Here is a 12,725-nt window from a genome sequence, read left to right as displayed (position 1 = left end):
GAGGATTAAATGAGTTCAGACGTAAGCATTCATTACATATTAACTATTTTATTTTATTTCATTCTCTTTATAGAGTTGAGCTCTCCTGTTATGTGTCCCAACTCCTTCCTCTGAAACATAAATATTCACCACCTGTCCTTCTTGCTCAGCCAGGACAGATGGGGAAGCCCTCACAGCAGGTGCTGGGGGGTCTCACTTTTGTAAGAGAGAAAGGAACTCTAGTTTTGAGATGAATGAAGCCTTTGAAGGAATAATTGGCAGTAGGGCTAAAACTGGGAGAGTAGTGCACAATGCAGCTTGTTAGAATTTTATTTCCCAGCCTTGCCAAATCTTTTAAGGAGGCTGAAGAGTCCCCTCCGGTCAGCCTGAAATGAACCTGGCTGCGGAAGCCGACATTGGACAGTGCTGGCATATAGATCTCCCAGTGTGGTGAATGGGTCATTTCTACAGGCATGTGGAGGGCTTCTATCACCTGGGAAAACATGAGAAAAAAATGTTCTGGAGTGAGTTACTCCCTGACTCCAAATAAAAGGAACCCCGATTTCTAACGTGGTTTAAAAGTTGCTTGAATCTTTACAAGAGTCAATACCTTGAAGGAGGTATCTGGAGCCACATTTTCAGTTCAGCTGGCAGCCACATCGGAATGGCTGCATATTATTTAAGGCACTCCGATATGCTCTGGCCACAGTCAATCACTTTGAAAATAGCATTCACCAGTGTCTTCTAAGAATTTGATCTGTTGAGGGCTCCCAAATCTTTTTATCCTCTCAATTTTTAAACTCTACTGTTCCCAAATGTGGACTTTTAAAATAACAAGCTTTGAGTTGAAATCCATTAAAAAGTACATGTATTTTTAAAAAATAAATGCAAATTAAAGTATGTTCCTGACAATAAATAAGAAAAGGAAAGAAAAGGGAAACAAGAACTTAGTTTATAGGGTGCTATTCGTTCAGTCCCTAAGATGAACATCGAGGACTTGCTCCGTTTGTCATTCTTATAGGAGCGGACCTTCTGGAACATACTCTCTCTGCTACCCATGATCTTGTGATGCACACATTTGCCTTGTAGTGCATGCCCCACCTCGGTGCTTCTACTTTCCCCACCCTCCGGCCCCACCGGGCCTTTCTTTACTCTAGTCCTGGAACCTAACATACCACCCCAGCTGTCATCTGCCACTTTGTCCATGGGGTCCATCTGCTGGAAGAGCTGTCCTCCCTTCCCTACTGCTGCCCACTCTTCACCAGCAGCCCGTGTGGGGCTGGCTCAACCTTCCCTTTCTCCTGGAAGCCTCTCCTGGGACTCCATGGGCCTCTGTTCATAGCACCTTCCTTCCTGACCAGCCGGTGTCTCTCCAAGATCTGTCCACCCCAGTGAACCAGAACACTAGCTTATCTTCATGAAGCCTCTGTTGGTTTCAAGTCATAGGAAAAAGAACCCACATACAGCAGCTTGAGAAAAAACAGTGGGGTAGGTATCCGAGGTGAGGAATAAAGAGTCAGAGTATTTCATAGAAGGACACCAAGGGCGGAGAGTGAGTTGGGGCCCTGTGCAGGGTTTTGCAGATGCTAAGAAGTGATCAGGAGCTCGGGCAGCTTCCCATGTGCACATCTCTGGCTCTGTCACTGTTTCCGCCACGTTTCTCCTTTGTTCTCTCTCTATATAGACCAGCTTTCTCTTCCTCCGCATGCACCTGCTCTCAATCCCCCACCAACCCCCATTGCAAGATATTCACCACATCCCAGTCCAGCTGCCCAGCGGGGACTGGCCAGTATCTCTCAGGCCCAATAGTACATTCCAGTGGCAATCTGCTTGGCTCAGGTGTGCAATCCTGGTCCAGTCAGCTATGCCTGAGAGCAAACCACTTTGTACAGCGCCTCCCAGGGCACCTGGGCTCTGTCAACAGACAGCCTTGACTCAAACCCTGATTTCGCCACTTACAAACCTGTGTCACTCGAGGCAAGTTAATTGAATTTTTTACACTGAAGTTTTGCCCCTGTCCAATGGGAAGCTAATGCATGGTGTTCATGTGAGGATATAAACACAAATTGTTTAGCATGATCCCAGGCCCATGTTGGAACCTCTTAGTGTCCACCCCATGGGAGTGGTGAGGTCATGAAGATTATAGAGATTTGGGGGGTTCTGTTAATAACATCCTAGAGGGCAAGGCTGTTGTTTACTTATTTTTGTGTTCCCAGCAGAATGCCTGGCACACAGAAGGTATTTCATTCTGAGAAGGTGCTGGTTGAATGAACAAAAGGGTGACGACTCAGAAGTAGAGAGAGATTCCTGGGTCATTGCTGGATTCTTTCAACTTTTCACTGTCTGGGCCATTTCCCCTCATGAACCTTCCAGGTCTTTGAGAACCAGTTTGTCTGCATCAGTTTTCGGCTTGAGGCAGAATGCTGCTGAGAGAAGAGAGACTACAAAACTCTAAAGAGATCACGTGTGATTTATGCTACTGGAAAGTTGGGGGAAATGTTAAAAAGCTTTTCAGTATTTGAACAGAAATTAGGAAAATGGAAAAGCTTCCCAGTACACATAAGAGAGACGACAATAAGAGAAATGAGTACGAAATCCCCGAATTGTCATTTAGAAGATAAAATGTGTAGATGAGCTCTGTGGCAAAATGAATCCAGAAAATGCCTCTCTCTGGGCCACTTTATAGATCAGGAGCATGTTGCCAAGAAACATAGAGGGCACTGAAGTTTTCAGTTACTTCTCAAGCTTCCTGGTAACATCGGTTACATGCACCCCTTCAGGAACTTGGGAGTCTGTTTTATCTTGCAAAAAAAAAAATGCATCCTTTCCCTTCCAGCCAGAGGCAGGTGCAGAGCTCTAATTGCAAAAACAGGACAGGGCTGGCTGGCAGGCTCAGTGGTTGAGCTTCAATCTATGAGCCAGAAGGTCATGGTTCAATTCTCAGTCAGGGCACGTGTCCAAGTTGTGGGCTTGATCCCCAATGTGGGGCATGCAGGAGGCAGCCGATCAATGATTCTCTCTCATCATTGATGTTTCTGTCTCTCTCCCCCTCTCCTTTCCTCTCTGAAATCAATAAATATATGTTTACAAAAACAACAACAAAAAGAAAAACAACAGGACAGGTTCTGGAAAGAAGAAGCCTGGCCGGTGAGGTGGTCAAAGAAACAGTATGAACCCTTGCCCATGGCAGCCAGCACCAAACAGGGCAGGGAAGGCATCTGCCTTGCTCCTGGCTGATTCCTGCATGTTCAGCAAAATGCCCCACATTTAGTAGGCACTCAAAAATATTGGGTAAATGCATAAAAGAAAGAAAAGGCAAGGAAGGGAATCGTAACTTAATCAGGTCTGCTCTAAGAGCCCTCGATGAGTTAGTCACATAAATGTTAAATTAAATAGCGCAGTACTAGCGAGGCCTACGAGGGGGGTGGGCACTGGCTTTTAGGGAGCAGAGCTGTCTTTCAATCCCATATTTGTCCCTGAGATTTTGAGGACTTTGCTTTCCTGCGCAGTGATTTACAATTTGTTAGGTCAAGCAACTCTCAGTAAAAGTTTTAGAGCATACCACAGAATACAGTGTATATATTTACAGATTATACATCTGCCTTACTGCACTGTATACACTATAAAATACCTTTAAAAGGCATTAATAAGGGATACCATAAATGGCATTTCCAATGCTTTACTAGTCATGCTGGCTTTATTTTTTTTTACTGAGTGCTATCATAGGGCACCGTTGTTGCTCATTGAGAGATTCGACATTAGTGATAGTGGATGTAAATCTGTATTTTCAAATAATCTTTGGATCATCACCATGGCTTTTTATATTTTTATTTTTTTACCTCCTCTCAGATCTAGTTAGTTAATCATTCAGGTGTGTTTTTCTTTGTGGGGTTTTTTTTTTAAGATTTTAATTGGTTTTCAGAGAGAGGGAAAAGGAGATGGAGAAAGAGAAAAGCATCCATGTGAGAGCAAAACATCAATCAGCTGCCTCTTGCATGCCTCCCACCTGGGCTCAAGCCCACAATCTGGGCATGTACCCTGACCAGGAATCGAACCTACAACCTTTCGATGCTTGGGATGACTCCCAACCAGCTGAGCCACTCCAGCCAGGACTAATCATTTGTCGACTTTGTGACTGACAAAGAACCCTGAGTTGGGTATCAGCTCTGCATTTCCTTGGAGTACACATGTACATGGATTATTAGTGTTATCTCATCCCGCTGGTTCCTTTCAGTGATATTTTAAGGCATGTTATCTGTTTTGTGGGTTGTGTCATTATAATCTAGTAATATGATCCACAGATTCAGTTACCTGATGTGTATGCACAAGAACACACACAAATATTTTCAAGTGCAGGCCCCACTTAGCCCCTCTATCTGCAGCATTCCTGCCTTTCCACAGGGAACCCCTACATCCCATGTGACCCCTGACTGCCCCTCATGCAGCAGCATAAGGCCTCAGGGTCAATCCATACACTAAATATTAGCAAAGCTTAACCTCTTTCTTATTTTCTTAGGTACAGTAGACATTTGAGTGGTATCTTCCACATGCCAGTGGGTCGATTTGGAGACCACTACGCCTGTTCTATGTGAGGGGTGATGTCACTCTGTGACCTTTGTCTCCCGCTCTAACCTCCCCCCCACCCCACCCCCCATGTGTTGTGCCCTCTCAGACATCTGGAGAGAAGAAGCGATCTGGCCACAGTGACAGCAATGGCTTTGCCGGCCACATCAACCTCCCGGACCTGGTGCAGCAAAGTCATTCCCCGGCCGGGACCCCCACCGAGGGCCTGGGACGTGTCTCCACCCATTCCCAGGAAATGGACTCCGGGACTGAAGTAGGTGCTGGGCAACAGCCACAACAGCTGTGTTCTCCTTCAGGGGTTCTGAAACCCTGCTCTCTTCAAGAATAGGTCTGTGACAGGCTCCCAGAAATGTGTTTGGCTGGTTTCTACTCTATAGCTACTTATACATATACTCAAATAGAGGAAATCGTAGAAGCGGAGCAGTGGACGTTCTCAGGAATCATCAGGACCAATACCTGATTTTACAGATGAGGCTCATAGAGGTGGAGCCTTGCCCCCAAGGCCCATAACTGATTTGAGACAGCGCTGGGACCAGTATTGGGACCTCCTATCTGCCAGGCCAGTGATAGCAACTTCAGCCGATAGAGAATTCAAGGTCAATAGTTGAGGTTCATACTTACAACAATTTAGTCAAACTAAGTTTGACTTAAATGAGATGAGGTCGAAATGATTTATTTATGAAAAAGAAAAATCAATAAATAGACAACACTCTCTAAGTGTTCATCTTTCTAAACTCCAAATCGCATAAGAAAGGGAGGAATGGGATATTATCTTTCCCAGATGGAAGCTGCCGGCCGCCATCTTGGCTGGCAGTTAATTTGCATATCGCCCTGATTAGCCAATTTGAAGGGTAGCGGATGTATGGCTAATTACCATGTTTCTCTTTTATTAGATAGGATTTTTTTACCGCCTCTCAGATCTGGTTAATTATTTGGGTGTGTTTTTCTTTTTGGGGTTGGTTTGTTTGTTTTTTAAGATTTTAATTGATCTTCAGAGAGAGGGAAAAGGAAATGGAGAAAAAGAAAAGCATCCATGTGAGAGAGCAAAACATCAATCAGCTGCCTCTTGTACGCCTCCTACCTGGGCTCAAGCCCACAACCTGGGCATGTACCCTTACCAGGAATCGAACCTACAACCTTTCGGTGCTTGGGATGACTCCCAACCAGCGGAGCCACTCCAGCCAGGGCTAATCATTTGTTGACTTTGTGACTGACAAAGAACCCTGAGTTGGGTATCAGCTCTGCATTTCCTTGGAGTACACATGTACATGGATTATTAGTGTTATCTCATCCCGCTGGTTCCTTTCAGTGATATTTTAAGGCATGTTATCTGTTTTGTGGGTTGTGTCATTATAATCTAGTAATATGATCCACAGATTCAGTTACCTGATGTGTATGCACAAGAACACACACAAATATTTTCAAGTGCAGGCCCCACTTAGCCCCTCTATCTGCAGCATTCCTGCCTTTCCACAGGGAACCCCTACATCCCATGTGACCCCTGACTGCCCCTCATGCAGCAGCATAAGGCCTCAGGGTCAATCCATACACTAAATATTAGCAAAGCTTAACCTCTTTCTTATTTTCTTAGGTACAGTAGACATTTGAGTGGTATCTTCCACATGCCAGTGGGTCGATTTGGAGACCACTACGCCTGTTCTATGTGAGGGGTGATGTCACTCTGTGACCTTTGTCTCCCGCTCTAACCTCCCCCCCACCCCACCCCCCATGTGTTGTGCCCTCTCAGACATCTGGAGAGAAGAAGCGATCTGGCCACAGTGACAGCAATGGCTTTGCCGGCCACATCAACCTCCCGGACCTGGTGCAGCAAAGTCATTCCCCGGCCGGGACCCCCACCGAGGGCCTGGGACGTGTCTCCACCCATTCCCAGGAAATGGACTCCGGGACTGAAGTAGGTGCTGGGCAACAGCCACAACAGCTGTGTTCTCCTTCAGGGCTGAAACCCTCCTGCTCTCTTCAAGAATAGGTCTGTGACAGGCTCCCAGAAATGTGTTTGGCTGGTTTCTACTCTATAGCTACTTATACATATACTCAAATAGAGGAAATCGTAGAAGCGGAGCAGTGGACGTTCTCAGGAATCATCAGGACCAATACCTGATTTTACAGATGAGGCTCATAGAGGTGAAGAGCCTTGCCCAAGGCCCATAACTGATTTGAGACAGCGCTGGGACCAGTATTGGGATCTCCTATCTGCCAGGCCAGTGATAGCAACTTCAGCCGATAGAGAATTCAAGGTCAATAGTTGAGGTTCATACTTACAACAATTTAGTCAAACTAAGTTTGACTTAAATGAGATGAGGTCGAAATGATTTATTTATGAAAAAGAAAAATCAATAAATAGACAACACTCTCTAAGTGTTCATCTTTCTAAACTCCAAATCGCATAAGAAAGGGAGGAATGGGATATTATCTTTCCCAGATGGAAAAAGTCCAGGAAAAAAGCCTCAATAAACACGGTGTTTTAGGTAGTACTCGTAGATGTCATTGACCAAGTTGACCAGTAAGATGAATTCATAGTGCTTGGTCATATTTCATGAGCAGTCCTGTGAGTCACGCTTAGGCCCTTTCCTACTTGTGATTCTAAAGCATGTGCACTGTTGGTTTTATGTCGTCCACACACTAATTTCTTATGAGGCACCTTTTGGATTCTAAAGTTATAGGGTAAATAAGCTTTGTTTGCCTTTAGGAAAAGAACTCAGAAGTATATAGGAAAGTGCAGCAGCCTATTATAGCATGCAGTGTGGGCAGATTTTTTCTGCCAGAACACCTCTGTGGGTACTAAGGAAGACTCCATGGGGTTGGACCCTGGTTTAAATTCTGCCACCATTCTAGCTCTAAATGAGAATATTAGTACCTGCCCCCACCTCCTTCACAGACTTCTCCTAAAGATCAAAGGAGAGAATGTGTGTGAAAGGACTCTATTTGAGAGGGGGAGTCCAACCTTGTCGAGGATGGAATGATTTTGATTTTATAAAGTGGAGGGGAAATCTTGAATTAAGTCAGATGGAATCTTTGTGGTTTTCTTCTTATGTTTTTAGAGGTCTTGGGATGTTGGTTATATTTTTAAATAAAAAACTAAGCAGTAATAAAAGACATTTATACTAAAAAAGAAGTGCTTCTTATGTTGAATGCAGCTCTGTTTGGGATATTAAAAGAACGTGAATGTAGTTGAAGGAATGGAGATGACTGACAAAATGGGGAGATGGTTATTGAAGCTCCTTTTACAAAAGTCTAATATGGAATATCGTGATGTGAGCCTGATATTTGAGTTCACTGTTCCATAGTCTAGTTCTGACTTCATGTCTTCATGGTGCTTTCCAAGCCCTTGAGACTTATTTTTTAAGTAAGTCCTCAAGGTGCGTAGGCTGCAAACCTAGTATCTTCATGAAGTCCCCAAATAAGATATATGAATATAATGATCCATTTAAGGGAAAACTGTCATAGGAAGGAAAAATCTTCAATTCCTGGATGAAATTGTCTCTGCATTAAAGATTTTAAGGCTTCTTGAGCCAACATCAATCCACCTGCATCAGGAGGCCAGTGTGGACGGGCCCTGAGTCCCTAAGATAGAGCCTTTGGTTAACTGTGCTGCTGTGGGGACATGTTTACCTAGTGTATTGCCAACTGTGTTAGCCTTGAAGAATAGTTGGTCAATATGAGATTGCTTTTACTCAAAGGAGAGATAAGCTCTGTCACCAGTTATTTTACCAGATATTGAGGTGCCACATAGGGGCCAAAATGTAATTTGTTGACTGTAACTCTTACAGTATAATAATTAACAAAGGTACAGTGGCTAGTGAGTAACCAATACCAGGAGAAGCTGGAGAGAGAGGCAGGCCTGTGACTAGGGGGTTAGAGTGTGAACAGCTGGATAGATAAGAATCTATAATTATTTTTTGAAGCCCAAGCAAAGTATTGTTAGCATTATTTGTTGCTGCAGTATTTAATTATCTGCTCTTTTTCATCTTCTTGCTTATTGTTTAGTATGGTATGGGGAGCAGCACTAAAGCATCCTTCACCCCCTTTGTGGACCCCAGAGTATACCAGACGTCTCCCACCGATGAAGACGAAGAAGATGAAGAATCATCAGCTGCGGGTAAGCTAGAAAACCCCGATGTTTTAGGCTTTCTGCTCCTGCCTGATAAAAAAAAAATTAATCATTAGTTCAATAGTTAAGCCATATATTCTTTAGGCCCTATCTTAAAGAGAAAACCTTTATTTTTAATTATTTTTTTTAGGATTCCTAAAACAAATTTCATTCCTTCTTTGCATTTGTCTTTGATTTCTTCTATTTCACTTCTGGTAGGAACCCAGAGGTATCCAGGGGCCCTAGGAAAAGCTGTTCCTCAGAGATCTCCAAACTTACCACATGTTTCTCAAAAGCAATTTCTGGGTACAATGCTGTGCACGCAGTAGACACTTGATAAGTGCGTGTGGAGTTGTGTTGAGCTCTAGGTGTGTGCTTCCCACTGCAAAAGTCTGGCTGCTTTCCAGAGAGTCTTGCTTTCTAGACTTCTGCGACTCACTAATCATCAGACTCAACTTAGGCCAGTTCGTCAGCTGACAATGTGGAATTTCAAAAAGCAAATCCTCCCTGCATATAAGGCAGGGCATGAGGGTGATGTATTTAATTTTATGAGTAATCCCCTAAACTACTCAAGTGGTGACCATCGCCTGTTTGACTAATGGATAAAAATACTGCTTCTATGAATGACATACTTTATTCTACTAAAAAAAATGTAAAATATGCATATTTCAGAGTTTCTTTGCCTTTGCTACAATGCACACTAAACAAGAAGAAATCATTGTGTTTTGAAACCCCTTCTCCATAACTCCATGAGTTACTTTATAAGAAGCCACTGACTTCTCTGATTCTTTTTCTCAAAGCTCTATTTACTAGCGAACTTCTTAGGCAAGAACAGGCCAAACTCAATGAAGCCAGAAAGATTTCAGTCGTCAACGTAAACCCAACCAACATCCGGCCCCATAGCGACACACCAGAAATCAGAAAATACAAGAAACGCTTCAACTCAGAAATACTTTGTGCAGCGCTGTGGGGTAAGTTGGTGCTCTTTACAACTCAGTAATGAGTGGACCCTCAAGCATTTAAAGCCGGGGATCTTACCATCAGAAGAGCACTGCTGGAATCATGGGTGTTAGAGACTTGACTTGGGTCTATCTTGGCCTCAGGAGAGATCAAGAGCAATTTTATATGTAGCACAAACGGATACCCAGGATAATGACATGAGATGCAGAACCACCTGACATAAGTGATGGACGAGAGCCAACAATAGATCTAGCTACCACTTAATACAACACCCACTCTGTGCCCAGCACTGTGTGATGTGCCCCACATTCTGTGATCCCTACAACATCTCACCAGGGGAATAAAGGCATTACCTCTCTTTCACAGCTGAAAAACTAGCCCAGCATATTTCAGTGAATTGCTAAAGGCCATACTAGTACTCACAGGATAAAATTTGAAAATGAAAATAGATGATGAACCTTCCCTTTTAGTTCAAAACATCAACCTGCAGTTCCTGTGAAAAAGATCTGCAGGTTTTAGCTGACCTCAAACTCAGTGTAGGTGTGGTGGTCTGTGTTACTATAAATGTCATGTTCAGATCAAGGAAAGACATGCCCCACCTGTACCCATCTAAAGTACCAGACCAGGTTTGGGCACCACAATTTTATAAGGACAAAGGCATTTGAGATGTTAGTGGAGAAGAGCGTGAAACCCAAAAACCATTTCATGGGAGGTGTGATGGAGAGAAGGAAGGCTCTGTCCTCCGGAGAAGAGACAGAAAACAACAAGATAGACATGTTAATATCAGAGCGTGAAACCCAAAAACCATTTCATGGGAGGTGTGGTGGAGAGAAGTAAGGATCTGTCCTCCAGAGAAGAGACAGAAAACAAGATAGACATGTTAATATTGACCATGTACATGAAAGAGCAGACATTGATGTTCCTCAGAAGATAGACATACAACAAGCAAGAGAAGTTAGAAAGTTACCTGTTCATGAATATAGTCCATTGTGCATTGGACCTCAGTGTTTATGTGTGTATTGTGTGCTGCGGGTGGGAGGGGTGGCGATTTGCCTAGGGATGAATTTTTAGTATTGTAGCTACCAGACAATAGGGATCCCTTTCTAATAGGGATTATTGTATGAGAGGTGGGTTGGACTAGATTTAGATGCCTGAGAAGTTCCTTACAGTCATTATTCCTGTGACTCTCAAGCTGTTAACACCTTCGCTTGAATTATTTGATCATTTCCTAACAGGGAGCAGAACCTTAGAACTAAGTTAAGCTGTGGTGTGAGGGGGAGGAAGGGGTTTTCTCCCAGTGGGGTATGGAAATGGGGCACTCTGTTGTATGTTGAAGGTGGAAAAGCTAGAAATCACTGCATGAATAGGGGTGGGAGTGAACCTTGGGGAAGTCTAGAGGTGGGGTTTAAAGAGCCGAGAAAGGGGTGGGTATTACAGGAAAGGAACAAAGGCGAATTGTGGTAGTGTCACAGCTGTGCCTTAGGCTCCTCTTGAGAAGGACTCTTTATACTAGGTAGTAAATGCCCATATGTAATAAATGTTGCTACAACTTCATAAATTAAAACTAATCTCATTACCAAAGAGACAGTGATTTAATGACTATGTCAGAGCTTTGACTTCTGCACTCCCGACTGTAGTACCTACTTGCCCATTAGTTTGTATTTACAGAGCACCATTTCTTAGCTTTTACAGGGACCCCAGATGCAGAAGGTTAAAGCCTGTAAAACGTCAGTCTTGGGGTGCTTCTTAAATTTGCAGGTGTGAACCTCCTGGTGGGAACTGAAAATGGCCTGATGCTTTTGGACCGAAGCGGACAAGGCAAAGTCTATAACCTGATCAACCGGAGACGATTTCAGCAGATGGATGTGCTAGAGGGACTGAATGTCCTCGTGACAATATCAGGTATGTTACTAGGGTAACCGAGTGCTCCAGGTCTGCACAGGTGGGAAAGGTGATCACCTCGTTCCTGAAGAAACGGTAATGTCTGCCCTTTCCAGCTAACAAGGGACACAATGAATTATAGCAGTACACTCAGAGTGAGATCACCTGCATTTTGTAGCTCTGGACAAGTCTGACCTCCAAAGGTAAGTCTCTCTCCTCTGCTTGAAATCTGAATTAGGCAGGGACATACCACGAAGGCTGTATCGTTATGGGCCTTTAACCACTGCCAGGACTCAGCAAGGATGCTTTTAAGATGTCTGCACTCCAATCATTGCTGTCTACTCTCAGAGGGAGAAGATCAAAGTGTAGGCTTCTGGGAGTAAGAAATTTTATAAGCAGGAATTCCTGTGGTCTCTCTTCTCACAAGAACTGCTCCAACTTAGAGTCCACTGATGTTTTAGCAAGCACAGCTGGCCCACTGGGTGACTGAGTCTGCAAAGAAATTTGAATGTGGGATCATTCTGCTACACTCTGCAGCTTCCTGGTCCTTAATAAAAAGATGGAGACAGTCCTAGCCCGTTTGGCTCAGTAGATACAGCATTGACCTGCAGACTGAAGGGTCCTGGGTTCAATTCCCGGTCAAAGGCACATACCTCAGTTGCAGGCTTGATTCCCAACACTGGTTGGGGCATGTGCAGGAGGCAACCAGTTGACATGTCTCTCTCACATCAGTGTTTCTCTCTGCTTCTCCCCGTCCCTTTCACTCTCTAAAAATCAATGGAAAAATATCCTTGGGCAAGGGTTAACAAACAAACAAAAGAAGATGAAGACAAAAGTGAGGAGATATGGAAAGTCTAGCCTGCACCCCAGACCAGTGGGTCTGAATCCCTGGGAGTGGGCTCAGGCATCCATTGCTTTCATGGCTCCTGGGGTGTTTCCAGTGCGCAGCCGAGTTTGAAAACCGTGGCTCTACACTCAGCCACTGTTTTGCAGAGACGATGCAGCGCTACTGGGTTGAATTTTGAATAAGATTGAACTCTTCAACTGTACTTCTATTTTGAATAAAATGCCTTTACTTGATGGTACAGCTCCCTCTTTCTTTTACCTTTCCACTGCATGCTCAGAGTTGCGTTTCTTTTTATTCCGCCCACATAAGAGTTAACCAAGTAAATTATTCTTCTATTATCAATTGAGTTAAATTCTGTGTAGTCCT

General features: G+C 43.9%; 1 protein-coding gene across 9 annotated transcripts in view; it reads left to right on the top strand.

Moving 5' to 3' along the window:
- TNIK (TRAF2 and NCK interacting kinase) overlaps positions 1-12,725 on the top strand; it is a 349,621-nt gene that overhangs the window by 321,697 nt on the left and 15,199 nt on the right. For all 9 annotated transcript variants that reach the window (XM_005886580.2, XM_005886579.2, XM_005886584.2 and 6 more), the window contains 4 exons: positions 4,652-4,816; positions 8,569-8,680; positions 9,472-9,642; positions 11,390-11,533. In XM_005886580.2, the coding sequence (XP_005886642.1) occupies positions 4,652-4,816; positions 8,569-8,680; positions 9,472-9,642; positions 11,390-11,533 (592 nt within the window). The remainder of the gene's footprint in view (positions 1-4,651; positions 4,817-8,568; positions 8,681-9,471; positions 9,643-11,389; positions 11,534-12,725) is intronic.

Source organism: Myotis brandtii, unplaced genomic scaffold (genome assembly GCF_000412655.1).
Source record: "Myotis brandtii unplaced genomic scaffold, ASM41265v1 scaffold99, whole genome shotgun sequence".
In the NCBI taxonomy this organism is placed as follows: domain Eukaryota; kingdom Metazoa; phylum Chordata; class Mammalia; order Chiroptera; family Vespertilionidae; genus Myotis; species Myotis brandtii.
The sequence above is the reverse complement of the archived record's forward strand: the minus strand, read 5'-3'. Positions and strand labels throughout refer to the sequence as shown.